Genomic DNA, 26617 nt, shown 5'->3' on the forward strand with positions numbered 1-26617 from the left:
AGTGCTGCTGGAAGGTCATCAACTCGGTGAAAGACGCTCTTTGGTCTGCCCGATCCTTGTTGACCTCCCAGCGGAGCGAGCTGTCCGTCAAGGAATGTTGCCGACTGGCCCACTGCAGACTGCAGGAGTACGTGCTGAGGGACGCTCTGAAGCTCGGTGCAGCCAACGCCAAGGCCCTGTGGGGGAGGACCACAGTCTAGGGTCCTTCCGCTGCTGGACATGGGGGGCAGGGTGTGGTGGAGAGAGACGCCCCTCCAAATAAGGGATATGTATGTAAATGTATGTAAATGTCTAAGTAAATGCCTGTATTGAATATGTAACCTCCGGAAATGTCGGATGGGTTTGTTTAAAAATGATGGTTTGTAAATGATATTTATAACTTGAATAAAGTATTTTTTGATATAAAAAAAAAAAAAAAAAAAAAAAACTTTACAAGTTTAGGAGAGACAGAGAGGGGGTTGTTAGTCAGATTCAGTTCCCCATCGTAATGGTATCAAACACAAGGTTATTGGTTTAAAGTGAGAGGAAGGAGTTTTAAAGAAGACGAGACCAAGTGGACCTCAGTGGTTGGGCCCAAACCTCTACTGTATTGGTGCAACACCCTCTCCTTCCACCCTCCCCCTCCCCGCTCCCCTCCTCCACCCCCCCATCCCACTCCTTCCTCCCACCCTCCCCTCTCCCCCTTCCCCCTACTCCATCCCCCTCCACCCCCCTTATCCTCCCCCCCCTCCCATGGACATAGATTTAAACTTTAAAATGTGAATAACTTTAAAAATATAACACTGATTTCAATGAAACTCTTTCCATTAGCACCAAAGGGACGACGGTGAGTAAGTTGGGCCTAAAATTGTCGCGCTATCGTGTACCGTTTTGGCTGTAGTTCAGGAACAAACAAACAAACAAGCGAGAGTTTTAGTACATAGATGTGAGGGATAAATCTCTTGCACAGAGAGTAGTTAATACCTGGAACGTGCTCCCGTTGGAGGAGGTGGTGTCACTAACTTCAAGAGTCATTTAGACAGACACTTGTACACGCGAGGTATACAAGGGCATTGACGTGTTGTGAACCAATGGGGTTGATGTAGATGTGCAATAAGATCGGAATGGAGATAGTGGGTCGAAGGGTCCATTTCTCTGCAGTAGACTGGGACTGAATGAAGTCAATCACTGAGCTTTCACTGCCATTCGATGCGGAGAATCCCAAAGGTCTGCCAACCTCTGAGTGCGGAAATATCTCCTTATCTCTGTCCTATATAACCTACTGCCTATTCTGAGATGATAACCTCTGCACTGGACACCTCAGGAAAGGGAAAGATCCTCCCATCATGCTGCCTGTTAAGTCGAGTAGAATAGACAATAGGTGCAGGAGGAGGCCATTCGGCCCTTCGAGACAGCACCGCCATTCAATGTGATCATGGCTGATCATTCTCAATCAGTACCCCGTTCCTGCCTTCTCCCCATACCCCCTGACTCCGCTATCGTTAAGAGCTCTATCCAGCTCTCCTGAATCTATAGAACATTGGAAAATGATCACCAATGCGTCCACAATTTCTAGCGCCACCTCCTTAAGTACTCTGGGATGCAGACCATCAGGCCCTGGGGGTTTATCAGCCTTCAGTCCCATCAGTCTACCCAACACCATTGCCTGCCTAATGTGGATTTCCTTCAGTTCCTCCGTCACCCTAGGATCTCTGCCCACTAGAACATCTGGGAGATTGCTTGTACCTTCCTTAGTGAAGACAGATCCAAAGTACCGGTTCAACTCGTGTGCCATTTCCTTGTTTCCCATAATAAATTGCCCCGCTTCTGTCTTCAAGGGACCCACATTTGCCTTGACTATTTTTTTCCACTTTACATACCTAAAAAAGCTTTTACTATCCTCCTTTATATTATTGGCTAGTTTACCCTCGTACCTCATCTTTTCTCCCCATATTGCCTTCTTAGTCATCTTCTGTTGTTCTTTAAAAGAGTCCCAATCCTCTGGCTTCCCACTCTTCTTTGCTTTGTTGTACTTCTGCTCTTTTATTTTTATGCTGACCTTGACTTCCCTTGTCAGCCACGGGTGTCTCTTACTCCCCTTGGAATCTTTCCTCCTCTTTGAGATAAATTGATCCTGCATATTCTGCATTATTCCCAGGAATACATGCCATTGCCGTTCCACCGTCTTCCCTGCGAGGGCCTCCTTTCAGTCAATTCTGGCCAGCTCCTGCCTCATGCCTCTGTCATCCCCTTTGCTATATGTAATACTGACACTTCCGATTTTCCCTTCTCCCTCTCAATTTGTAGAGTAAAACTTATCATATTGTGAACTTTGTGTTTCACCGAGATCTCCTCACTTTCTCTTTAACATAGAACATAGACAATAGACAATAGGTGCAGGAGGAGGCCATTTGGCCCTTCGAGCCAGCACCACCATTCAATGTGATCATGGCTGATCATTCTCAATCAGTACCCCGTTCCTGCCTTCTCCCCATACCCCCTGACTCCGCTATCCTTAAGAGCTCTATCCAACTCTCTTGAATGCATTCAGAGAATTGGCCTCCACTGCCTTCTGAGACAGAGAATTCCACCGATTCACAACACTCTGACTGAAAAAGTTTTTCCTCATCTCAGTTCTAAATGGCCTACCCCTTATTCTTAAACTGTGGCCCCTGGTTCTGGACTCCCCCAACATTGGGAACATGTTTCCTGCCTCTAACGTGTCCAACCCCTTAATAATCTTATATGTTTCGATAAGATCTCCTCTCATCCTTCTAAATTCCAGTGTATACAAGCCTAGTCGCTCCAGTCTTTCAACATACGGCTGTCCCGCCATTCCAGGAATTAACCTAGTAAACCTACGCTGCACGCCCTCATTAGCAAGAATATCCTTCCCCCAATAGAAACATACAGACAGGTACACGCCCTTTGGCCCAGCATATCAGCGCCATCCATGATGCCTATGAACATAAACTAATCCCATTTGGTTGCACATGGCCCGTTTCCCTCTTTTCCTTGCCCGTGCCTATCCCACGTTCCCTGTAATGGCTGTGTAAATACCTCTTAAACATCGGTGTGATCGCTGCTACTGCAGTGCCCCCTGGAAGCATATTCTTAGATGTTACGTGTATTTTTTAAATCCTTATAATCCTCCGTTATATTTTCGTACTGTTTCCTTGATCATATACCCTCTACGATTTACACCTTCTAAACTCTCCGCAATACAGGCCTAGGCCACTCAAACACTCCTCATATAGCAAAATTATCATCTTTAAAACTAGACTTGTCAATCTTTGCTGCATTAATTATCTGCCAATTTTTTCCCTTTCATCATCATACCACAATATTACCACTGGAACCATGTGTCTGTTTTTTTGACCAGTTGTCCCACTCTGTCCGTATGTCTCACAATCTGTTTCTGTGTTTCTGTATACCTCGACGTGTTTGTGCATTGATCTGTTTGTATATATGTGTGTAAGAAGGAGGAACTGCAGATGCTGGTTTAAACCGAAGACAGACACAAAAAAGCTGGAGTAACTCAGCCGGACAGGGAGCATCTCTGGAGAGAAGGAATGGGTGATGTTTCGGGTCCAAACCCTTCTTCAGACTGGTTAGGGAGAAGGGAAACGAGAGATATAGACGATGACGTGGAGAGATAAAGAACAATCAATGGAAGATATGCAAAAATGTTATGATGATAAAGGAAACAGGCCATTGTTAGCTGTTTGCCGGGTGAAAACGAGAACCTAGTGCGACTTGGGTGGGGGAAGGATAGAGAGAGAAGGAATGCCGGGGCAACCTGAAGTGAGAGAAATCGACAGTCAGACCACTGGGCTGCAAGCTGCCCAAGCGAAATATGAGATGCTGTTCCTCCAATTTGCATTCAGCGTCACTCTGACAATGGAGGAGACCTGGGACAGAAAGGTCACCAGCCAGGAGTCCAACAGGGGGCAGACCTGAGTTAACCAGAGTCTGCGGTCACTGACAGGTGAGACAGGGTGAGTGATGCAGATATCCCTCTGGGTATATATGTGTATCATTCTGTGTTTATGTATTGCCAATTTAAACTGATTTCCATCGCCTGCACTTGATACCTATTCCTCGATTCATGGACTGTACACGAGCCTGTTTAAAAACCTCTAAGAGCTACTAAAGTATCTGCCTTTGCCATCACCCCTGGCAGCGTGGTCTCGGAACCCAGCACTCAATGCACAAAAAAAATTTGCCCTGTAAATTTTCTTTCAACATTCTCCCTTTCATCTTAAAGCTATGCTCTGCAGTCTTGTAGGCTTGGCTACACTGGAATTTAGAAGGATGAGAGGGGATCTCATTGAAACATATAAGCTTATTAAGGGATTGGACACGCTAGAGGCAGGAAACATGTTCCAAATGTTGGGGGAGTCCAGAACCAGGAGTCACAGTTTAAGAATAAGGGGTAGGCTATTTAGAACGGAGATGAGGAAAAACTTTTTCACTCAGAGAGTTGTAAATCTGTGGAATTCTCTGCCTCAGAAGGCAGTGGAGGCCAATTCTCTGGATGCTTTCAAGAGAGAGTTAGATAGAGCTCTTAAGGACAATAGACAATAGACAATAGACAATAGGTGCAGGAGTAGGCCATTCAGCCCTTCGAGCCAGCACCGCCATTCAATGCGATCATGGCTGATCACTCTCAATCAGTACCCCGTTCCTGCCTTCTCCCCATATCCCCTCACTCCGCTATCCTTAAGAGCTCTATCCAGCTCTCTCTTGAAAGCATCCAACGAACTGGCCTCCACTGCCTTCTGAGGCAGAGAATTCCACAACTTCACCACCCTCTGACTGAAAAAGTTCTTCCTCATCTCCGTTCTAAATGGCCTACCCCTTATTCTTAAACTGTGGCCCCTTGTTCTGGACTCCCCCAACATTGGGAACATGTTATCTGCCTCTAATGTGTCCAATCCCCTAATTATCTTATATGTTTCAATAAGATCCCCCCTCATCCTTCTAAATTCCAGTGTATACAAGCCCAATCGCTCCAGCCTTTCAACATACGACAGTCCCGCCATTCCGGGAATTAACCTAGTGAACCTACGCTGCACGCCCTCCATAGCAAGAATATCCTTCCTCAAATTTGGAGACCAAAACTGCACACAGTACTCCAGGTGCGGTCTCACCAGGGCCCGGTACAACTGTAGAAGGACTTCTTTGCTCCTATACTCCACTCCTCTTGTTACGAAGGCCAACATTCCATTGGCTTTCTTCACTGCCTGCTGTACCTGCATACTTCCTTTCATTGACTGATGCACTAGGACACCCAGATCTCGTTGAACTCCCCCTCCTCCTAACTTGACACCATTCAGATAATAATCTGCCTTTCCATTCTTACTTCCAAAGTGAATAACCTCACACTTATCTACATTAAACTGCATCTGCCATGTATCCGCCCACTCACACAACCTGTCCAAGTCACCCTGCAGCCTTATTGCATCTTCCTCACAATTCACACTACCCCCCAACTTAGTATCATCTGCAAATTTGCTAATGGTACTTTTAATCCCTTCGTCTAAGTCATTAATGTATATCGTAAATAGCTGGGGTCCCAGCACCGAACCTTGCGGTACCCCACTGGTCACTGCCTGCCATTCCGAAAGGGACCCATTTATCCCCACTCTTTGCTTTCTGTCTGTCAACCAATTTTCTATCCATGTCAGTACCCTACCCCCAATACCATGTGCCCTAATTTTGCCCACTAATCTCCTATGTGGGACCTTGTCGAAGGCTTTCTGAAAGTCGAGGTACACCACATCCACTGACTCTCCCTTGTCAATTTTCCTAGTTACATCCTCAAAAAATTCCAGTAGATTTGTCAAGCATGATTTCCCCTTCGTAAATCCATGCTGACTCGGAATGATCCCGTTACTGCTATCCAAATGCTCAGCAATTTCGTCTTTTATAATTGACTCCAGCATCTTCCCCACCACTGATGTCAGACTAACTGGTCTATAATTACCCGTTTTCTCTCTCCCTCCTTTCTTAAAAAGTGGGATAACATTTGCTATCCTCCAATCCACAGGAACTGATCCTGAATCTATAGAACATTGAAAAATGATCTCCAATGCTTCCACTATTTCTAGAGCCACCTCCTTAAGTACTCTGGGATGCAGACCATCAGGCCCTGGGGATTTATCAGCCTTCAGTCCCATCAGTCTACCCAAAACCACTTCCTGCCTAATGTGGATTTCCTTCAGTTCCTCCATCACCCTAGGTTCTCCGGCCCCTAGAACATTTGGGAGATTGTGTGTATCTTCCTCAGTGAAGACAGATCCAAAGTAACGGTTTAACTCATCTGCCATTTCTTTGTTCCCCATAATAAATTCCCCTGCTTCTGTCTTCAAGGGACCCACATTTGCCTTGACTATTTTTTTCCTCTTCACGTACCTAAAAAAACTTTTGGAGTCAGGGGATGTGGGGAGAGGGAAGGAACGGGGTACTGATTGTGAATGATCAGCCACGATCACATTGAATGGCGGTGCTGGCTCGAAGGGCCGAATGGCCTCCTCCTGCAACTATTGTCTATTGTCTATACAATTCCACTCTGCGAAATGGGTTCTGACTGTCCACCCTGTCTATGCCTCTCATAATTTAAAATAATTCTACCAGTTTCCCCTCAGCCTTTGACACTGAGGCTTTGAAACAAGCAGATGTATCCGACCTCTCCTAATAGCTAATGCCCTCTAATCCAGGCAGCATTCTGGTAAACCTCTTCTGCACATTTCCCAAGGTATCCACATTCTTCCTGCAAAGGGACGACCAGAACTGCACAAAATACTCCAAATTATGCCCAAGTCCTGTAAAGCTGAAACATAATTTCCTGACTCTTAGTGTATGTTACTAGAGTCTGTGGGTTACTCAGGTAAATATATTCACTGTGCCTAAAGATTATCAAATCCAGTTTACAGTGGGAACATAAATTGAGGAGGTTGTGCCCACGAACGGGAGTTTTTTTCTTGTGAATGTGTTTAAGGGTATCTATGTCAGGCCGATGAAAGTGTGCGTGCTTTTCCGAGACTAGATCTTGGGCCGAGATCTTTCCGGTCTCGTTCTTAAATGCATCAGTATGGGGTTTGAGAAAGTCTGTGCGGCTCAAGGGTCCAACAGCAAACAGAGTCAACGATAGTCACTCACAGGTTAGGCAGGGCCCATGGCACAGATCTCCACAGGACGCCCTCGTATCCTCATGACAATACAGCTCGTTCGTTGTTCATTATAATTTAATTCTGTTACTTCCAATTTCCTGACTACCCTGGTAGAATTCAAACTCATAGATCAGCGTGTTTTTGCGGTGTAGGTGGGTCGGGATGCATTGGTTCATCCAACAGCCTGGGTACTTGTTGTATCTGCCTAACCTGTGATCTAGTAGTGGGTGACTCCATTGTCCGAGGTACGGACAGTAGATTCTGTGGTGGCAGGCGGGACTCGTGGATGGTCTCTTGCCTCCCTGGTGCCAGGGTTAAAGACATCACGGAGCGGCTTCAGAACATCCTAGCGAGGGAAGGCGATCAACCGGACGTAGTTGTGCACGTGGGCACGAACGACGTGGGGAGGAAGAGGAGGGAGATACTGCAACGTGAGTTTAGAGAGTTAGGAAGAAGACTGAGAAGTAGGACATCGAAGGTGGTTGTCTCTGGACTGCTACCTGTACATCGTGCTGGTGAGGGCAGGAACAGATAGATTGGGGAAATGAATGTATGGCTGAGGGGCTGGTGCAGGGAGCAGGGATTTAGATTTCTAGACCACTGGGATCTCTTCTGGGGTAGGGGTGACCTGTACAAAAGGGATGGGTTACACCTTAACAGCAGGGGGACCAACATTCTGGCAGGCAGGTTTGCTAGTGCTACAAGTGTGACTTTCAACTAAGTAGTGGGGGGGAGGGGTTGACAAACTCGGAATATGAAGATGGAGTTAAAGGGGAAGCGAATAGAGGAGAAATTGCAAAGGACACTCGAATGAATGGGAAGCGAAGTTCGAGAAGGGATAAGAGAGTACGGTCAGGGCCAATTGTGACCGGTGTGAGAGAGGAGGTGAATACCGAAATTAAAGTGTTGTATTTAAATGCGCAAAGTATAAAAAATGAATTGGATGAGCCTGAGGCGCAGTTAGACATTGGCAAGTATGATGTTGTGGGAATCACTGAGACATGGCTACAAGAGGGTCAGGGCTGGGAACTGAATATTCAGGGGTACACAACATATAGAAAAGACAGACAGGTGGGCAGAGGGGGTGGGGTCGCTCAGTTGGTGAGGAATTATATTCACTCCCTTGCAAGGGGTGACATAGAATCAGGAGATGTAGAATCAGTATGGATAGAAATGAGGAATTGTAAGGATAAAAAGACTCTAATGGGTGTTATCTACAGGCCCCCAAACAATAGCCTCCACATAGGGTGCAAGTTGAATCAGGAGCTAAAATTGGCATGTTGCAAATGTAATGCTACGGTGGTTATGGGAGATTTTAACATGCAGGTAGACTGGGAAAATCAGGTTGGTAATGGACCCCAGGAAAGAGAGTTTGCGGAGTGTCTCCGAGATGGATTCTTAGAACAGCTTGTACTGGAGCCTACTCGGGAGAAGGCAATTCTGGATTTAGTGTTGTGTAATGAACCTAATCTGATAAGGGGACTCGAGGTAAAAGAGCCATTAGAAGGCAGTGATCACAATATGATAAGTTTTACTCTACAAATTGAGAGGGAGAAGGGAAAATCGGAAGTGTCAGTATTACAGTATAGCAAAGGGGATTACAGAGGCATGAGGCAGGAGCTGGCCTGAATTGACTGGAAGGAGGCCCTAGCAGGGAAGATGGTGGAACAGCAATGGCAGGTACTCCTGGGAATAATGCAGAAGTTGCAGGATCAATTTATCCCAAAGAGGAGGTAAGATTCTAAGGGGAGTAAGAGGCACCCGTGGCTGACAAGGGAAGTCAAGGACAGCATAAAAATAAAAGAGAAGAAGTACAACCATGCAAAGAAGTGTGGGAAGCCAGAGGATTTGGGCACTTTTAAAGAGCAACAGAAGATGACTAAGAAGGCAATACGGGGAGAAAAGATGAGGTACGAGGGTAAACTAGCCAATAATATAAAGAAGGATACTAAAAGCTTTTTTAGGTATGTAAAGAGGAAAAAAATAGTTAAGGCAAATGTGGGCCCCTTGAAGACAGAAGCAGGGGAATTTATTATGGGGAACAAGGAAATGGCAGACGAGTTGAACCGGTACTTTGGATCTGTCTTCACTAAGGAAGATACAAGCAATCTCCCAGATGTTCTGGTGGCAAGAGATCCTTGGGTGACGGAGGAAATGAAGGAAATCCACATTAGGCAGGAAATGGTGTTGGGTAGACTGATGGGACTGAAGGCTGATAAATCCCCAGAGCCTGATGGTCTACATCCCAGCCTGATGGACTAATCTTCTGGAATTCTTTGAGGATGTAACTAGGAAAATGGACAGGGGAGAGCCGGTGGATGTGGTGTACCTTGACTTTCAGAAAGCCTTCGACAAGGTTCCACATAGGAGATTAGTGGGCAACATTAGAGCACAAGGTATTGGAGGTATGGTACTGACATGGATAGAAAATTGGTTGACAGAAAGAAAGCAAAGAGTGGGGATAAATGGGACCCTTTCAGAATGGCAGGCAGTAACTAGTGGGATACCGCAAGGTTCGGTGCTGGGACCGCAGCTATTTACAATATACATTAATGACTTGGATGAAGGGATTAAACGTGCCATTAGCAAATTTGCAGATGATACAAAGCTCGGTGGTAGTGTGAACTGTGAGGAAGATGCTATGAGGTTGCAGGGTAACTTGGACAGGTTGTGTGAGTGGGCGGATGCATGGCAGATGCAGTTTAATGTGGATAAGTGTGAGGTTATCCACTTTGGTGGTAAGAATAGGACGGCAGAGTATTATCTGAATGGTGTCAAGTTAGAAAAAGGGGACGTACAACGGGTGTCCAAGTGCATCAGTCACTGAAAGGAAGCATGCAGGTACAGCAGGCCGTGAAGCACGCCAATGGAATGCTGGCCTTCATAACAAGAGGAGTTGAGTATAGGAGCAAAGAGGTCCTTCTCCAGTTGTACAGGGCCCTAGTGAGACCGCACCTGGAGTACTGTGTGCAGTTTTGTTCTCCAAATTTGAGGAAGGTTATTCTTGCTATTGAGGGCGTGCAGCGTAGGTTTACTAGGTTAATTCCCGGAATGGCGGGACTGTCATATGTTGAAAGACTGGAGCGACTAGGCTTGTTTACACTGGAATTTAGAAGGATGAGAGGGGTTCTTATCGAAACGTATAAGATTATTAAGGGGTTGGACAGGTTAGAGGCAGGAAACATGTTCCCAATGTTGGGGGAGTCCAGAACAAGGGGCCACAGTTTAAGAATAAGGGATAGCCCATTTAGAACTGAGATGAGGAAAAACCTTTTCAGTCAGAGAGTTGTGAATCTGTGGAATTCTCTGCCTCAGAAGGCAGTGGAGGCCAATTCTCTGAATGGATTCAAGAGTGAGCTAGATAGAGCTCTTAAGGATAGCGGAGTCAGGGGAGAAGGCAGGGATGGGGTAATTGAATGGCGGTGCTCGCTCGAAGGGCCGAATGGCCTCCTCCTGCACCTATTGTCTATTGTCTATCGTGCTCCTGTGTTGCATGTATTCCAGGATCTAACATCTCCAGCTGACCATGTGTGCGTGAGGCTTCTCAGTCAGTGGGTTGGTGCAGGAATGAAACTCCAATTACCATTCAGTGCTTTATCCTGGCCAATCTTTGCACCACATAAAAACATCAATGTGTCCCACAAACCAAGTGAAATAAGTCCATATGTTTTACCTTGTTTAATGGAGTCAAACGTTTCTATCAACGCTGCCTTCAACAAAAAGAGGTGGTTGAATTTTTCAGCCGTTATGGCACCATCTGTCACTGATAATGTATGGATCTCATCACTAATCCTGCAAATATTAAATAGCTGATTACAAATTGTGCATTGTTGTTTATGAGGAAATATGTTACATGCAGAGTTTCAGTGAAGAACATGCCCTACCTTTGCTTGCGAACAGCTTCCTCCTGAAATAAATAAAACACAAGACTGAATTGATCGAGGCAGAACTACTGAGAGCACGAATTTCACCCAGATTATTACGAGGTGTTAAAAATCCCCATTTGTCCACTCTCACCCCCAATGACACACAGAGAAGAAGAATGATATTGCAGACATAGAACCGATGGAGGAAGTATAAAAATTATTCTGAAAATTACACGATGCTGACAGGATAGTCTGGACAGGTTGTGCATTTCAGCCGAATAAGGGTGAGATGAGCAGAGATGAGGAAAAACTTTTTCAGCCAGAGAGTTGTGAATCTGTGGAATTCTCTGCCTCAGAAGGCAGTGGAGGCCAATTATCTGGATGCTTTCAAGAGAGAGTTAGATAGAGCTCTTAATGAAAGTGGAGTCATGGGGTATGGGGAGAAGGAAGGAACGGGGTACTGATTGTGAATGATCAGCCATGATCACATTGAATGGAGTTGCTGGCTCGAAGGGCTGCATGGTCTACTTCTGCACTTGTTGTCTCTTGTCTATTGAATATGATGTCAGTGATGTGTGGGAAGGAACTGCAGATGCAGACAATAGACAACATAGTTGAATTTGTTTCAAATATATCAGACGCCATTTTGTGACGGTGCACATTTATAGAAGCAAATTTAAATAGACTTCCTTACCTTTAGAAATTTCATTCTGTCTTTTTGTTCCATCCGTTCCTGTAAAAGCATGAGTTCCTCCTGGATAGAATTTAAATTCTCTTGAATCTCCCGAAGATTTTTCTCCATTAGATTTAGAATCCGCTCCTCGTCTTCGCGGATATCTTTGAGGAAGTACTTTTCTTTCTCAGTGATAATCTGGTGCAGTTCAGCAAACTGGGATGTGACATGGGACTGAAGGCTGTGTGACTCTTCCTGTCAAATGAATGCTGAAGATTAACATAATATATATCTGTATTGTGTTTGCTAACAGAATAAGTGACCATATAGCCCATCAGCGTCCGGTTCTCAGAATTATCTAATCAATCAAATTCTCTCACATTTTCCTGAAACAAAGTTTAATTCTCCTTTAATTCTCCTTCCCATTCCCACACTGACCTTTCTGTCCTAGGTCTCCTCCATTGTCAGAGGGAGGCTAATTGCAAAATTGGAGAAACAGCATCTCATATTTCGCTTGGGCAGCTTTCAGCCCAGTAATATTGACTTCTCTCACTTCAGGTAGCCCCGGCATTCCCTCTCTCTCTATCCCTCCCCCACCCAAGTCGAACTAACTTCTCGCTTTCACCCCATAAACAGCTAACAATGGCCTGTTTCCTTTATCGTCGTTACTTGTTGGAATATCTTTTATTCATTGTTCTTTATTTCTCTGCGTCATCCTCTACTCTATGTCACTCGTTTCCGTTATCTCTAACCAGTCTAACCAGTTCTGGGAGAGGTGGGACCTGTACAAACAGGACGGTCTGCACCTGAGCTGGAATGGAACCAATGTCCTTGGGGGAGTGTTTGCTAGTGCTGTCAGGGAGGATTTAAACTAATATGGCAGGGGGATGGGAACAAGAGCAGAGAGACAGAGGGGTATAAAATGAGGGTAGAAACAATAGGTAACAAGGTGAAAAGTAAAAGTGGCAGGCAGACAAATCCAGGGCAAAAATCAAAAAGGACCACTCTGCAACATAATTATATAAGGGGCAAGAGTGTTATAAAAACAAGCCTGAAGGCTTTGTGTCTCAATGCAAGGAGTATACGTAATAAGGTGGATGAATTATATGTGGAGATAGTTGTTAATGATTATGACGTAGTTGGGATTACGGAGACATGGCTCCAGGGTGACCAAGACTGGGAGCTCAACATCCAGGGATATTCTATATTCAGGCGGGATAGACAGAAAGGAAAAGGAGGTGGGGTAGCGTTGCTGGTTAGAGAGGAGATTAACGCAGTGGAAAGGAAGGACATTAGCTCGGAGGATGTGGAATGGATATGGGTAGAGCTGCGAAACACTAAGGGGCAGCAAACGCTAGTGGGAGTTGTGTACAGGCCACCTAACAGCAGTAGTGAGGTTGGGGATGGCATCAAACAGGAAATTAGGAATGCGTGCACTAAAGGTGCAGCAGTTATAATGGGTGACTTCAATCTACATATAGATTGGGTGAACCGAACTGGCAGGGGTGCTGAGGAAGAGGATTTCTTGGAATGTTTGCGAGATGGTTTTCTAAACCAACATGTCGAGGAACCAACGAGAGAGCAGGCCATTCTAGACTGGGTATTGAGTAATGAGGAAGGGTTAGTTAGCAGTCTTGTTGTGCGAGGCACCTTGGGCAAAAGTGACCAAAATATGGTGGAGTTCTTCATTAGGATGGAGAGTGACAAAGTCAATTCAGAAACAAGTGTTCTGAACTTAAAGAAAGGTCACTTTGAGGGTATGAGGCGTGAATTGTCCAAGATAGACTGGCAATTTATACTTAAAGGGTTGACGGTGGACATGCAATGGAAGGCATTTAAAGATTGCATGGATGAACTACAACAATTGTTCATCCTTGTTTGGCAAAAGAACAAACCAGGAATGGTAGTGCATCCATCGCTAACAAGGGAAATCAAGGATAGTATTAAAACAAAAGATGAAGCATATAATTTAGCCAGAAAAAGTATCATACCAGAGGACTGGGAGAAATTCAGAGGCCAGCAGAGGAGGGCTTAATTAGGAATGGGAAAATAGATTTTGAGAGAAAACTGGCAGGGAACATAAAAACTGACTGCAAAAGCTTTTATAGATATGTGAAGAGAAAAAGACTAGTTAAGACAAATGTAGGTCCCTTGCAGTCGGAAACAGGTGGATTAATCATAGGGAACAAGGAGATGGCAGACCAATTGAACAACTACTTTGGTTCTGTCTTCACTAGGGAAGACATAAACAATCTGCCGGAAATAGCAGGGGACCGGGGGACTAATGAGATGGAGGAACTGAGGGTAATCCAGGTTAGTCGGGAAGTGGTGTTAGGTAAATTAAATGGATTAAAGGCCGATAAATCCCCAGGGCCAGATAAGCTGCATCCCAGAGTGCTTAAGGAAGTAGCCTCAGAAATAGTGGATGCATTAGTGATAATTTTTCAAAACTCTTTAGATTCTGGAGTAGTTACTGAGGATTGGAGGGTAGCTAATGTAACCCCACTTTTTAAAAAGGGAGGGAGAGAGAAAACGGGGAATTATAGATCAGTTAGCCTAACATCGGTAGTGGGGAAAATGCTAGAGTCAGTTATTAAAGATGTGATAGCATCACATTTGGAAAGTGGTGAAATAATCAGACAAAGTCAGCATGGATTTATGAAAGGCAAATCATGCCTGACGAATCTTATAGAATTTTTTGAGGATGTAACTAGTAGAGTAGATAAGGGAGAACCAGTCGATGTGTTATATCTGGACTTTCAGAAGGCCTTCGACAAGGTCCCACATAGGAGATTGGGGTACAAACTTAAAGCACACGGTATTGGGGGTTCAGTGTTGACGTGGATAGAGAATTGGTTGGCGGACAGGAAGCAAAGAGTAGGAATAAACGGGTCCTTTTCAGAATGGCAGGCAGTGACTAGTGGGGTACCGCAAGGCTCAGTGCTGGGACCCCAGTTATTTACAATATATATTAATGATTTGGATGAGGGAATTGAATGCAACATCTCTAAGTTTGCGGATGACACGAAGCCGGGTGGCAGTATTAGTTGCGAGGAGGATGCTAGGAGGCTGCAGAGTGACTTGGATAGATTAGGAGAGTGGGCAAATGCATGGCAGATGCAATATAATGTAGATAAATGTGAGGTTATCCACTTTGGCGGCAAGAACAGGAAAGCAGAGTATTACCTGAATGGTGGCCAATTAGGAAAAGGGGAGATGCAACGTGACCTGGGTGTCATGGTGCACCAGTCATTGAAAGCAAGCGTGCAGGTGCAGCAGGCAGTGAAGAAAGCGAATGGTATGTTAGCATTCATAGCAAGAGGATTTGAGTATAGGAGCAGGGAGGTTCTGCTGCAGTTGTACAGGGCCTTGGTGAGACCGTACCTGGAGTATTGTGTACAGTTTTGGTCTCCTAATCTGAGGAAAGACATTCTAGCCTTAGAGGGAGTACAGAGAAGGTTCACCAGATTGATCCCTGGGATGGCAGGACTTTCATATGAAGAAAGACTGGATAGTCTAGGCTTATACTCGCTGGAATTTAGAAGACTGAGGGGGGATCTTATTGAAACATATAAAATTCTTAAGGGGTTGGAGAGGCTAGATGCGGGAAGATTGTTCCCGATGTTGGAGAAGTCCAGAACCAGGGGTCACAGCTTAAGGATAAGGGGGAAGTCTTTTAGGACCGAGATGAGAAAACATTTCTTCACACAGAGAGTGGTGAGTCTGTGGAATTCTCTGCCACAGAAGGTAGTTGAGGCCAGTTCATTGGCTATATTTAAGAGGGAGTTAGATATGGCCCTTATGACTAAAGGGATCAGGGGGTATGGAGAGAAGGCAGGTACAGGTTACTGAGCTGGATGATCAGCCATGATCATATTGAATGGCAGTGCAGGCTCGAAGGGCCGAATGGCCTATTCCTGCACCTATTTTCTATGTTCCTAAGGGCCTCGTCCCGAAACATCACCCATTCATTCTCTCCAGAGATGCTGCCAGTCCCGCTGAGTTACTCCAGCTTTTTGTGCCTATCTTCGGTTTAAACCAGCATCTGCAGTTCCTTCCTACGCACCTAATTTCAGCAGTCAATTGATCCAGCATGTCCACTACACATTAAAATGAGCAACGCTGCATACAAATTCCAGATAGAAAGGCCTCACGTCAATGCACGCCCCAATCTGGCATAACCACGCTTTCCCCCCCATCATTTACAGACACAGCGTTCAGAGAATGGAGCTGTAAAGGGGTAGTTACAATAAAAGATCTTTACATAAATAGACACTTTGCATCATTTGATCAGCTACAATCCAAGTTCTCATTGCCCAAAACTCAATTCTTCAGGTACTTACAGCTGAGAAATTATGTTCGACAAAACAATTCGATTTTTGAGTCCCTGCCCGAAGACGATTCATTGTCCAAAGTTTTGCTGGGTCCCCCGGAAGCAAAGAACCTAATCTCATCTTTTGTAGGTATCTTTTCAAACAAACTAGATAAATCTACTTTAAAAATATAACAAACCTGGGCAGAAGACCTTAACATTGAAATTGATGAGGATGTCTGGAAGGTAGTACTGAAAAGTATAAAATCCTGTTCTATTAATTCTAGGCAGACGAGTTAAACCGTTACTTTGGATCTGTCTTCTCTGAGGAAGATACACACAATCTCCCAAAAGAACCTAGGGTGATGGAGGAACTGAAGGAAATCCACCTTAGGCAGGAAATGGTTTTGGGTAGACTGATGAGACTGAAGGCTGATAAATCCCCAGGGCCTGATGGTCTGCATCCCAGAGTACTTAAGGAGGTGGCTCTAGAAATCGTAGACGCATTGGTGATCATTTTCCAATGTTCTATAGATTCAGGATCAGTTCCTGTGGATTGGAGGATAGCAAATGTTATCCCACTTTTTAAGAAAGGAGGGAGAGAGAAAACGGGTAATTATAGACCAGTTAGTCTGACATCAGTGGAGGGGAAGATGCTGGAGTCAATTATAAAAGACAAAATTGCTGAGCATTTGGATAGCAGTAACAGGATCATTCCGAGTCAGCATGGATTTACGAAGGGGAAATCATGCTTGACTAATCTTCTGGAGTTCTTTGAGGATGTAACTAGGAAAATGTACAGGGGAGAGTCGGTGGATGTGGTGTACCTCGACTTTCAGAAAGCCTTCGACAAGGTCCCACATAGGAGATTAGTGGGCAAAATTAGAGCACATGGTATTGGGGGTAGGGTACTGACATGGATAGAAATTTGATTGACAGACAGAAAGCAAAGAGTGGGGATAAATGGGTCCCTTTCGGAATGGCAGGCAGTGACCAGTGGGGTACCGCAAGGTTCGGTGCTGGGACCCCAGCTATTTACGTTATATATTAATGACTTAGATGAAGGGATTAAAAATACCATTAGCAAATTTGCAGATGATACAAAGCTGGGTGGTAGTGTGAACTGTGAGGAAGATCCTATGAGGTTGCATGGTGACTTGGACAGGTTGCGTGAGTGGACGGCTGCATGGCAGATGCAGTTTAATGTGGATAAGTGTGAGGTTATTCACTTTGGAGGTAAGAATAGAAAGACAAATTATTATCTGAATGGTGTCAAGTTAGGAAGAGGGGATGTTCAACGAGATCTGGGTGTCCTAGTGCATCAGTCACTGAAAGGAAGCATGCAGGTACAGCAGGCAGTGAAGAAAGCCAATGGAATGTTGGCCTTCATAACAAGAGGAGTTGAGTATAGGAGCGAAGAGGTCCTTCTGCAGTTGTACCGGGCCCTGGTGAGACCGCACCTGGAGTACTGTGTGCAGTTTTGGTCTCCAAATTTGAGGAAGGCTATTCTTGCTATTGAGGGCGTGCAGCGTAGGTTCACTAGGTTAATTCCCGGAATGGCGGGACTGTCATATGTTGAAAGGCTGGAGCAATTAGGCTTGTATACACTGGAATTTAGAAGGATGAGGGGGGATCTTATTGAAACATATAAGATAATTAGGGGATTGGACACATTAGAGGCAGGAAACATGTTCCCAATGTTGGGGGAGTCCAGAACAAGGGGCCACAGTTTAAGAATAAGGGGTAGGCCATTTAGAACGGAAATGAGGAAGAACTTTTTCAGCCAGAGAGTGGTGAAGGTATGGAATTCTCTGCCTCAGAAGGCAGTGGAGGCCAGTTTGTTGGATGCTTTCAAGAGAGAGCTGGACAGAGCTCTTAAGGATAGCGTAGTGAGGGGGTATGGGGAGAAGGCAGGAACGGGGTACTGATTGAGAGTGATCAGCCATGATCGCATTGAATGGCGGTGCTGGCTCGAAGGGCTGAATGGCCGACTCCTGCACCTATTGTCTATTGTGTATAGGCTACAACTGATTCAATTCAAGGTTATACACAGATTACACTACTCTAAGGTTAAGCTGCATAAAATCTTTCCTGATCTCTCACCTTTGTGTAATAGATGCAAGACCGCTGAGGGTACACTCGTTCACCACTTTTGGACTTGTCCAAAACTTCACAACTTTTGGTGTCTTTTATTTCAATGATACTCTACTGTTTTAAACGTCACTTTAACTCCGGACCCTGAAACTGCTCTTCGGGTATTCCACAACGCTTGAGAAGCTAGACCATAATGCTCGCACAATCTTGGTTTATGGTATGGTAATTGCCAACAGATGTATTTTGAAACTATGGAAATCAGACTCTGCTCCTCAGTTTGAGACTTGGTTAAGAGAATTAATGGGTAGAGGTTGAGATATGAATTGTCTGGCAACCCTCAAAAGTTCTTCAACATATGGAACCCAGTGCTGTAGCATATTAAGGACAAGTAAAACTATCCCCTCAATGCCACATGCTTTTGTACCTTCTTTGAATCCACCAGTGAAAATACTGAAATATTTGACTTGTGAAAATTACCTTGCCTCATGTTTTTGTGCTTTTGCCTTTTTTTGTCACATTGTGGTTATGTTTTTTTTAAATTTATTTTTATTTATTTATTTGTTTGGTTTTGTTTGTTTGTTTTCATGATGATGTAGGGAAGGGGAGGGATGGGGTTTACTGTTGATGTTATATGCACTGTAATTAATTAAATTAAAAAAATATACATTTAAAAAAAAGAAAGGCCTCACCCGAACTTTGGAAATCTTTCGTAGTTGTTGTTGTTTTATTTCTTCGATATCAGATTTATTTTTCGTGACAGATTCTATGGCCGATTTTACCCGAGCCTAAGATCAAAGAATAAAGGCGTTAGACAACAAAGAATGAACAAGGTAAATAAAGATACAAATCTGTTTGCATTAACCTTGTAGATGTCAACAGCTTCTATAATCGGAAGGAAGCTGTGGTTTCTGTGTTCCAGCGCATCTCGACAAACCAGACAGATCAGTTTCTTGTCATTTTCACAAAACAGTTTCATTTCTTCCTGATGTTCCTCGCAGAAAAGTTTACTTCCCTTCTCTGTCCGATTCAGGCTCAGTGCTCGAGCTTTCTCAGACAGTCTCGCCAGGGCCCGATTTACCCTTAGGCTGCGGTCTGCAATCTCCTCTCTACATTCCGGGCAGGAGTTTGTCCCCTCCCTGCCCCAACTCTGTGTGATACAGGAGCGGCAGAAGTTGTGCCCGCACTCCAGTATAACCGGGTCGGTGAAGAAATCCAGGCAGATGGGACAAACTACCTCCTCGGACCAACTCTCGACCTGGTCTTTCAAAGCCATTTTAATTCCGAGCATTTCCGGGTTCGAAGTTTGTTTGCTTTAGGGAGCGGCTTAATTCTTGAAGTATCGCGTTATCCACTCTGCACCCTCCCACTTCGTACAATGAATGTTAATTGACTGCAATAGACAATAGGCAATAGACGCAGGAGGAGGCCATTCAGCCCTTCGAGCCAGCGCCACCACTCAATGTGATCATGGCTGATCATTCTCAATCAGTACCCCGTTCCTGCCTTCTCCCCATACCCCATGACTCCGATATCCTAAAGATCTCTATCTACCTCTCTCTTGAAATCATCCAGAGATTTGGCCTCCACTGCCTTCTGAGCCAGAGAATTCCACAGATTTCCAACTCTCTGAGTGAAAAAGTTTTTCCTCATCTCCGTTCAAAATAGCCTCCCCTTTATTCTTAACTGTGGCCCCTGGTTCTGGACTCCCACTACATTGGGAACATGTTTCCTGCCTCTAACGTGACCAATCCCTTAATAATCTTATATGTTTCAATAAGATCCCCTCTCATCCTTCTAAATTCCAGTGTATACAAGCCTAATCGCTCCAGTCTTTTAACATACGACAGTCTCGCCATTCCGGGAATTAACCTGGTGAACCTACGCTGCACGCCCTCAATAGCAAGAATATCTTTCCTCAAATTTGGAGACCAAAATTGCACACAGTACTCCAGGTGCGGTCTCACTAGGGCCCTGTACGACTGCAGAAAGACCTCTTTGCTCCTATACTCCTATTGTTGTGAAGGCCAACATTCCATTGGCTTTCTTCACTGCCTGCTGTACCTGCATGCTTCCTTTCAGTGACTGGTGCACTAGGACACCCAGATCTCGTTTTACGTCCCCTTTTCCAAACTTGACACCATTCAGATAATACTCTGCCTTCCTATTCTTGCCACCAAAGTGGATAAGCTCACATTTATCCACATTAAACTGCAAGGGTTCATTGTGTAGTTGTCCGAGCAAACCTGCAACTAATCTCACAGGAGGGAGGGGGCCGTTCGTTCTGGAAAGTGAATATACCAGAGATATGGACCTGGGACAGTGTAAAGCAGAACATAGGCGTCAAGGCCAAAATGGTGCCATACGTAGATGGGAAACGATGGTGAAATATATATTTAGAGCGACTGTTAAATGGTAACGTGCGAACACCGGTGAAATGTGGCGTTCCACAGTCTCTCTGTGTAATCTACATGTGTAGGAAGGAACTGCAGATACTGGTTTAAACCGAAGATAGACACTAAAAGCTGGAGTAACTCAACGGGTCTGACAGCACCTCTGGAGAAAAGGAATGGGCGACGTTTCGGGTCGAGACCCTTCTTCAGAGTGAGCGTTAGGGGAAAGAGAAACGATAGATATAGACGAGGATGCAGAGAGATATAGAACACATGAATGAAAAATATGCAAAAAAAAGTTAGGCTGTTAACGGAAATAGGCCATTGTTAGCTGGGTATTTATTCACAAAATTCTGGAGTAACTCAGCAGGTCAGGGAGCATCACCGGGGGTGACTGACATTCCCGTTGTCTGCCCTTTAGTTTTCCATCGTATGCGGGCACTATTGTGGTACAGCTAAAATGACCTGCCGTCGCACAGATACAACTGGTGCTCGCTGTGTGGAGTTTGGACGTTCTCGCTCTAACCTCGCGGACCTCTCCTCGATACTCCGGTTTTGTCGCACTAAAAAATAGAGTTGCTTCTGTTCTTTGGTAACGATTGAAGGGATTTAGCGGAACACGGGGCGAGCTAAATTGGGATTAGTTTAAACGGGTGTTTGAGAGCTTGACGAGAAGCCGCACAGATTCACAGAATTACACAACGTGCTGGAGTAACTCGGCGGGTCAGGCACCATCTCTGGAAAACGTATCGGTGATGTTTCGGGCTGGGACCCATCTTCGGTCTGGAGATGGACCCGCACCCGAAACGTCATCTACCCATGTTTTATCCCAAGAAACATCCCGTCCGGAAACCTCGAAAATCCATGTTCTTCAGGGATGCTACCTGGCCGTCGAGTTCTCCAGCATGTTGCGGTTCCTTTGTTTCTACTTCGTCAAGTTAAACTCCGAGAACTCTCCGAATCCCACGGACAGTGATCCTTTCCATGCGTTCTCGAGGAACAGCACTTCGCCTCAAGAGTATAGGAGCAAAAAGGTCCTTCTGCAGTTGTACAGAACCCTAGTGAGACCGCACCTGGAGTATTGTGTGCAGTTTTGGTCTCCAAAATTGAGGAAGGATATTCTTGTTGTTGAGGGGGTGTAGCGTAGATTTACTAGGTTAATTCCCGGAATGGCGGGACTGTCGTATGTTGAAAGACTGGAGCGACTAGGCTTGTATACACTGGAATTTAGAAGGATGAGAGGGGATCTTATCGAAACATATAAGATTATTAAGGGATTGGACACGTTAGAGGCAGGAAACATGTTCCCAATGTTGGGAGAGTCCAGAACTAGGGGCCACAGTTTAAGAATAAGGGGTAGGCCATTTAGAACGGCGATGAGGAAAAACGTTTTCAGTCAGAGAGTTGTAAATCTGTGGAATTCTCTGCCTCAGAAGGCAGTGGAGGCCAATTCTCTGAATGCATTCCAGAGAGCGAGATAGATCTCGTAAGGATAGCGGAGTCAGAGAGGATGGGGAGAAGGCAGGAACGGGGTAATGATTGAGAGTGATCAGCCATGATTGAGAGTGTCGCCATGATCACACTGAATGGTGATGCTGGCTCGAAGGACCGAATGGCCTCCTCCTGCACCTATTGTCTATTGTCCATTGTCTATAGAGTAGGCGCGTTAGAAACCTGAGCCTCCGCGGCGGAGGGAAGGGGGATCCCGATCGACCCGCGATCGGCGGTCGGAGCGTGAGACGGGAAGGGGAAGACTATGGTGGGAGAACTGGGGAGGAGGAGGGGATAGGGAGGGAAAGCAAGGGCTATTTGAAGTTAGAGAAGTCAATGTTCATACCATTGGGGTGTAAACTACCCACGCTAAATATGAGGTGCTCTTCCTCCAATTTGCTGTACCTTCACTCTGACAATGGAGGAGGCCCAGGACAGAAAGGACAGATTGGGAATGGGAGGGGGAGTTGAAGTGCTGAGTCACCGGCAGATGGGTGGCAGTGTGAACTGTGAGGAAGATGCTATGAGGTTGCAGGTTGCCTTGGACAGGTTGTGTGAGTGGGCGGATGCATGGCAGATGCAGTTTAATGTGGATAAGTGTGAGGTTATCCACTTTGGTGGTAAGAATAGGAAGGCAGAGTATTATCTGAATGGTGTCAAGTTAGGAACAATGAGATCTGGGTGTCCTAGTGCATCAGTCACTGAAAGGAAGCATGCAGGAAGAGCAGGCAGTGAAGAAAGCCAATGGAATGTTGGCCTTCATAACAAGAGGAGTTGAGTATAGGAGAAAAGAGGCCCTTCTGCAGTTGTACAGGGCTCTAGTGAGACTGCAACTGGAGTACTGTGTGCAGTTTTGGTCTCCAAATTTGAGGAATGATATTCTTGCAATTGAGGACGTGCAGCGTAGGTTTACTAGGTTAATTCCCGGAATGGTGGGACCGTCATGTGTTGAAAGACTGGAGCGACTCGGATTGTATACATTGGAATTTAGAAGGATGAAAGGAGATCTTATCAAAACGTATAAGATTATTAAGGGGTTGGACACGTTAGAGGCAGGAAACATGTTCCCAATGTTGGGGGAGTCCAGAACAAGTGGCCACAGTTTAAGAATAAGGTGTAGGCCATTTAGAACAGAGATGAGGAAAAACTTCTTCAGTCAGAGAGTTGTGAATCTGTGGAATTCTCAGCCTCAGAAGACAGTGGAGGCCAATTCTCTGAATGCATTCAAGAGAGAGCTAGATAGAGCTCTTAAGGATAGCGGAGTCAGGGGGTATGTGGAGAATGCAGGAACGGGATACTGATAGAGAATGATCAGCCATGATCACATTGAATGGCGGTGCTCGCTCGAAGGGCACCTTCGAAATTAGAAATTTCACGCTGTCTTTTTGTTCCATCCGTTCCAGTAAACGCAGGAGTTCCTCCTGATTAGAATTTAAATTCTCTTGAATCTCCCGAAGATTTTTCTCCATTAGATTTAGAATCCGCTCCTCATCTTCTCGGATATCTTTGAGGAAGTCCTTTTCTTTCTCAGTGATAATCTGGTGCAGTTTAGCAAACTGGGATGTGACATGGGACTGAAGGCTGTGTGACTCTTCCTGTCAAATGAATGTTGAAGATTAACATAATATATTTCTGTATTGTGTTTGCTTACAGCACATGTGTCAAACACAAGGCCCGCGGGCCGAATGCGGCCCGCCACGTAATTTTATGTGGCCCGCGAGAGCTTAATTGTCATTGGTCGAATATCTTTTAAGTTACAGACATTTTTAACTTTCAAACTCTCATTTCTAAACACATTTTTCAAAGTGCTGTGCGTCTGACGGCACGGCCTCTCCTCACTCTACCTCATCCGGGGGACACTCCCGAGCAGGAGGGAGATGGTCGGACTGATGGTCCTCATCCTTCCCTTCCGTCCCTTCAATCCACGGGCACGGCGTCCTGGAGTCCCCCCTCCCGCCCGGACCCAGCGGGACCGGGCAGCTTCTTCTCCTCCTCCTTCAGCGGTCGCTGCCACCGACGGCCCCGTCGCGACCTCAGAAAGATGGCGGCCTCCTCATGCTCCGCCACCTTGTGCGCATCCCCCGCCGCGCCTCTCTCCTCTCTCCTCTCACTTCTCTCCCCTCCCCACTCTCCCAGACCCGCGGCCGTCCGCCCCGAGTAGTCCCACCTCCGCCGCCCGACTCGAGTAGTCCCACCTCCGCCGCCCGACTCGAGTAGTCCGGGGCTCCCTCCTCCTCCCTGCACGTTCGGTAAGTGCCTTTCGCCGCCAACGGCTCCACGGAGGGGTGGGGACGTGGGGGGCGGGTGGGGGTAGGAGGGGGGGAGGGGTGGAGGAGAGAATGGGGGGAGGAGAGAGTGGGGGAAAGGGGTGGTGGGGGAAAGGGGGGGAGAGTGGGTGAGGAGAGAGTAGGGGGAGAGTGGGACTGGGGAGGGGGACGGCTGGGGTGGTTGGGGGAAGAGAGAGTGTGGGTGGGGGGAAAGGGAACAGTGGGGGTCAGGGAAGAGGGGAGAGTTGGGAGGAGCAGAGAGTGGGGGTGGGGGAAGGGGAACAGTGGGGGTCAGGGAAGAAGGGAGAGTTTGGGGGAGGGTGGAAGGAGCAGAGAGTGGGGGTGGGTGGGAGAGTGGGACTGGGGAGGGTGGTGGTGGGGGGAAGAGAGAGTGGGGGTGGGGGGAAGGGGGATGGTGGGGGTCAGGGAAGAGTGGGGGGGAAGCAAAGAGGGAGAAGGTGGGTGGGGAAGGGGACAGTGAGAGTGAAAGGGGGAGCAGGGGGTGGAGGAGGTGGGAGGAGAGGGGGTGTGGGGCGGGGGGTGGTGGTGGGGGAGGGGGGTGGTGGTGGGGGGTGGTGATGGGGGAAGAGAGAGTGGGGGTGGGAGGGAAGGGGGACTGTCAGGGAAGAGGGGAAAGTGGGGGGAGGGAGTGGGGGAGGGAGGGAAAGGTGGATGATGGGGAAGGGGACAGTGAGAGTGAAAGGAGGGGGAGGGTGGGGGGAGGAGAGAGGGAGTGCGGGGGGAAGGGGGTGGTGGTGGGGGAAGAGAATGGGGGGTAGGGGGAGGGGGACAGTGGGGGTGGGGGAGAGGGGGACGGTGAGAATGCAGGTGGGGCGAGTGGGTGGAGGGGAGGGATGGGAGAGGGGTGAGGGGAGGAGATAGTGGGGGAGGCGGGGGTGGGTGAGGAGGGGTGGAGGAGATAGTGGGGCTGGGGAGGGTGGGGAGGACAGAATGTGGGGGGAGGGGAGAGTGGGGGAAAGGGGGGATGGGGGAGGAGAGAGTGGGGGGAAAGGGGGGATGGGGAGAGTGAAAGTGGGGCGGGGAGGAGAGAATGGGGGGGTGGGGGGAGGAGAGAGTGGTGGAAAGGGAGGTGGTGGGGAATGGGGGGGTCGGGGAGAGTGCGAGTGGGTGTTGGAGGGAGAGTGCTACTAGGAAGGAGGGTGGAGATGAGAGAAGAGTGGGGGTGGGAGGAGGGGTGGGGGGAAGGGGACAGCAGGGGTGGGGGGGGTGGAGGGGGGTGGAGGGGGTGTTGGTGGGGGGATGAGAGAGTGGGGTGGGGGAGAAGGGGACAGTGGTGCTCAGGGGAAATGGGAGAGTGGGGGGTAGGGAGAGGAGGGATAAGGGGGATTGAGTAGGGTGTTGAGGATGCCACACCAATACAGGAGAGGCTTTGGGTCCAAGGTTCGGTCACCCTCTCCCCTTCCCTGTACCGTCTTTAATTGCGCTCCCCCTCCCCTGGAGGAGCACGGCACCACAGTGAAGGAGAAAGAAGATGGCCGCTGGCAGGACGGTGTCAGAGGATCCCTCTCCCCATCTCACCCACCCCTCCCCTCTCCACCTCCCCCCCTCCCCCCTTGAGATTCTTTTTTTTTTTTTTTAAGAGACAATTTATTTTAAAGAAAAAAACGCGATTTCTCCAGGTCGAAATGGAAACCCTACGAGGAACGGGCCCAATTTGTCAATGTGCTTACATATATTTTTACATTTATGTTAATGCATGTACAATATTTGTTCATTTCAATAAATAATAATCAAATGCAGACAGTTATTTAACAATATGTTAAGGATTAGTTACATTTATACAGTCTTACAGTTACAAACGGCCCTTTGAGGGCAACCATAATGCTGATGTGGCCCGGGGTGAAAATGAGTTTGACACCCTTGCTTTAAACTGTACCTTTACTGAAAAGCACTGAACCCTGAACTCACTGTACCCTGAACTCACTGAACCCTGAACCCACTGAACCCTGAACTCACTGAACCCTGAACTCACTGAACCCTGAACTCATTGAACCCTGAACTAACTGAACCCTGAACTCACTGAACCACTGAACCCTGAACTCACTGAACCCTGAACTCACTGAACCCTGAACTAAAAGTACGAACAAAAAGCAGAAATACAACCCTCGGGTTACGCCCAATCAGCTGCTTCCTCTAGTCTGCTTCCACCAATCAGCTGCTTCCTCTAGTCCGCTTCCACCAATCAGCTGCTTCCTCTAGTCCGCTTCCACCAATCAGCGGCTTCCTAAAGACCACTTCTTTTGAAGTGTGAGGGAACGTTTTTAAACCAACGCTGAACCAACCGCTCCAGGGCCCCGCCCACACGCTGCTCCACCGCTCCTGGGCCCCGCCCACACGCTGCTCCAACCG

The 26617-nt window shown here is 46.8% G+C and overlaps 1 protein-coding gene across 1 annotated transcript in view; it reads right to left on the bottom strand.

Annotated features, from left to right (window-relative positions):
- The window catches only part of LOC144603039 (zinc-binding protein A33-like), a 111608-nt gene that overhangs the window by 6297 nt on the left and 78694 nt on the right, over positions 1 to 26617 (bottom strand). Inside the window, exons 3-5 of the mRNA XM_078416169.1 lie at positions 11715 to 11948; positions 11039 to 11061; positions 10828 to 10946 (exon numbers count right to left, since the gene is read on the bottom strand). Of these exons, the coding sequence (XP_078272295.1) occupies positions 10828 to 10946; positions 11039 to 11061; positions 11715 to 11948 (376 nt within the window). The remainder of the gene's footprint in view (positions 1 to 10827; positions 10947 to 11038; positions 11062 to 11714; positions 11949 to 26617) is intronic.

The sequence above is a fragment of the Rhinoraja longicauda genome, chromosome 19, assembly GCF_053455715.1.
Source record: "Rhinoraja longicauda isolate Sanriku21f chromosome 19, sRhiLon1.1, whole genome shotgun sequence".
Taxonomy (NCBI): domain Eukaryota; kingdom Metazoa; phylum Chordata; class Chondrichthyes; order Rajiformes; family Arhynchobatidae; genus Rhinoraja; species Rhinoraja longicauda.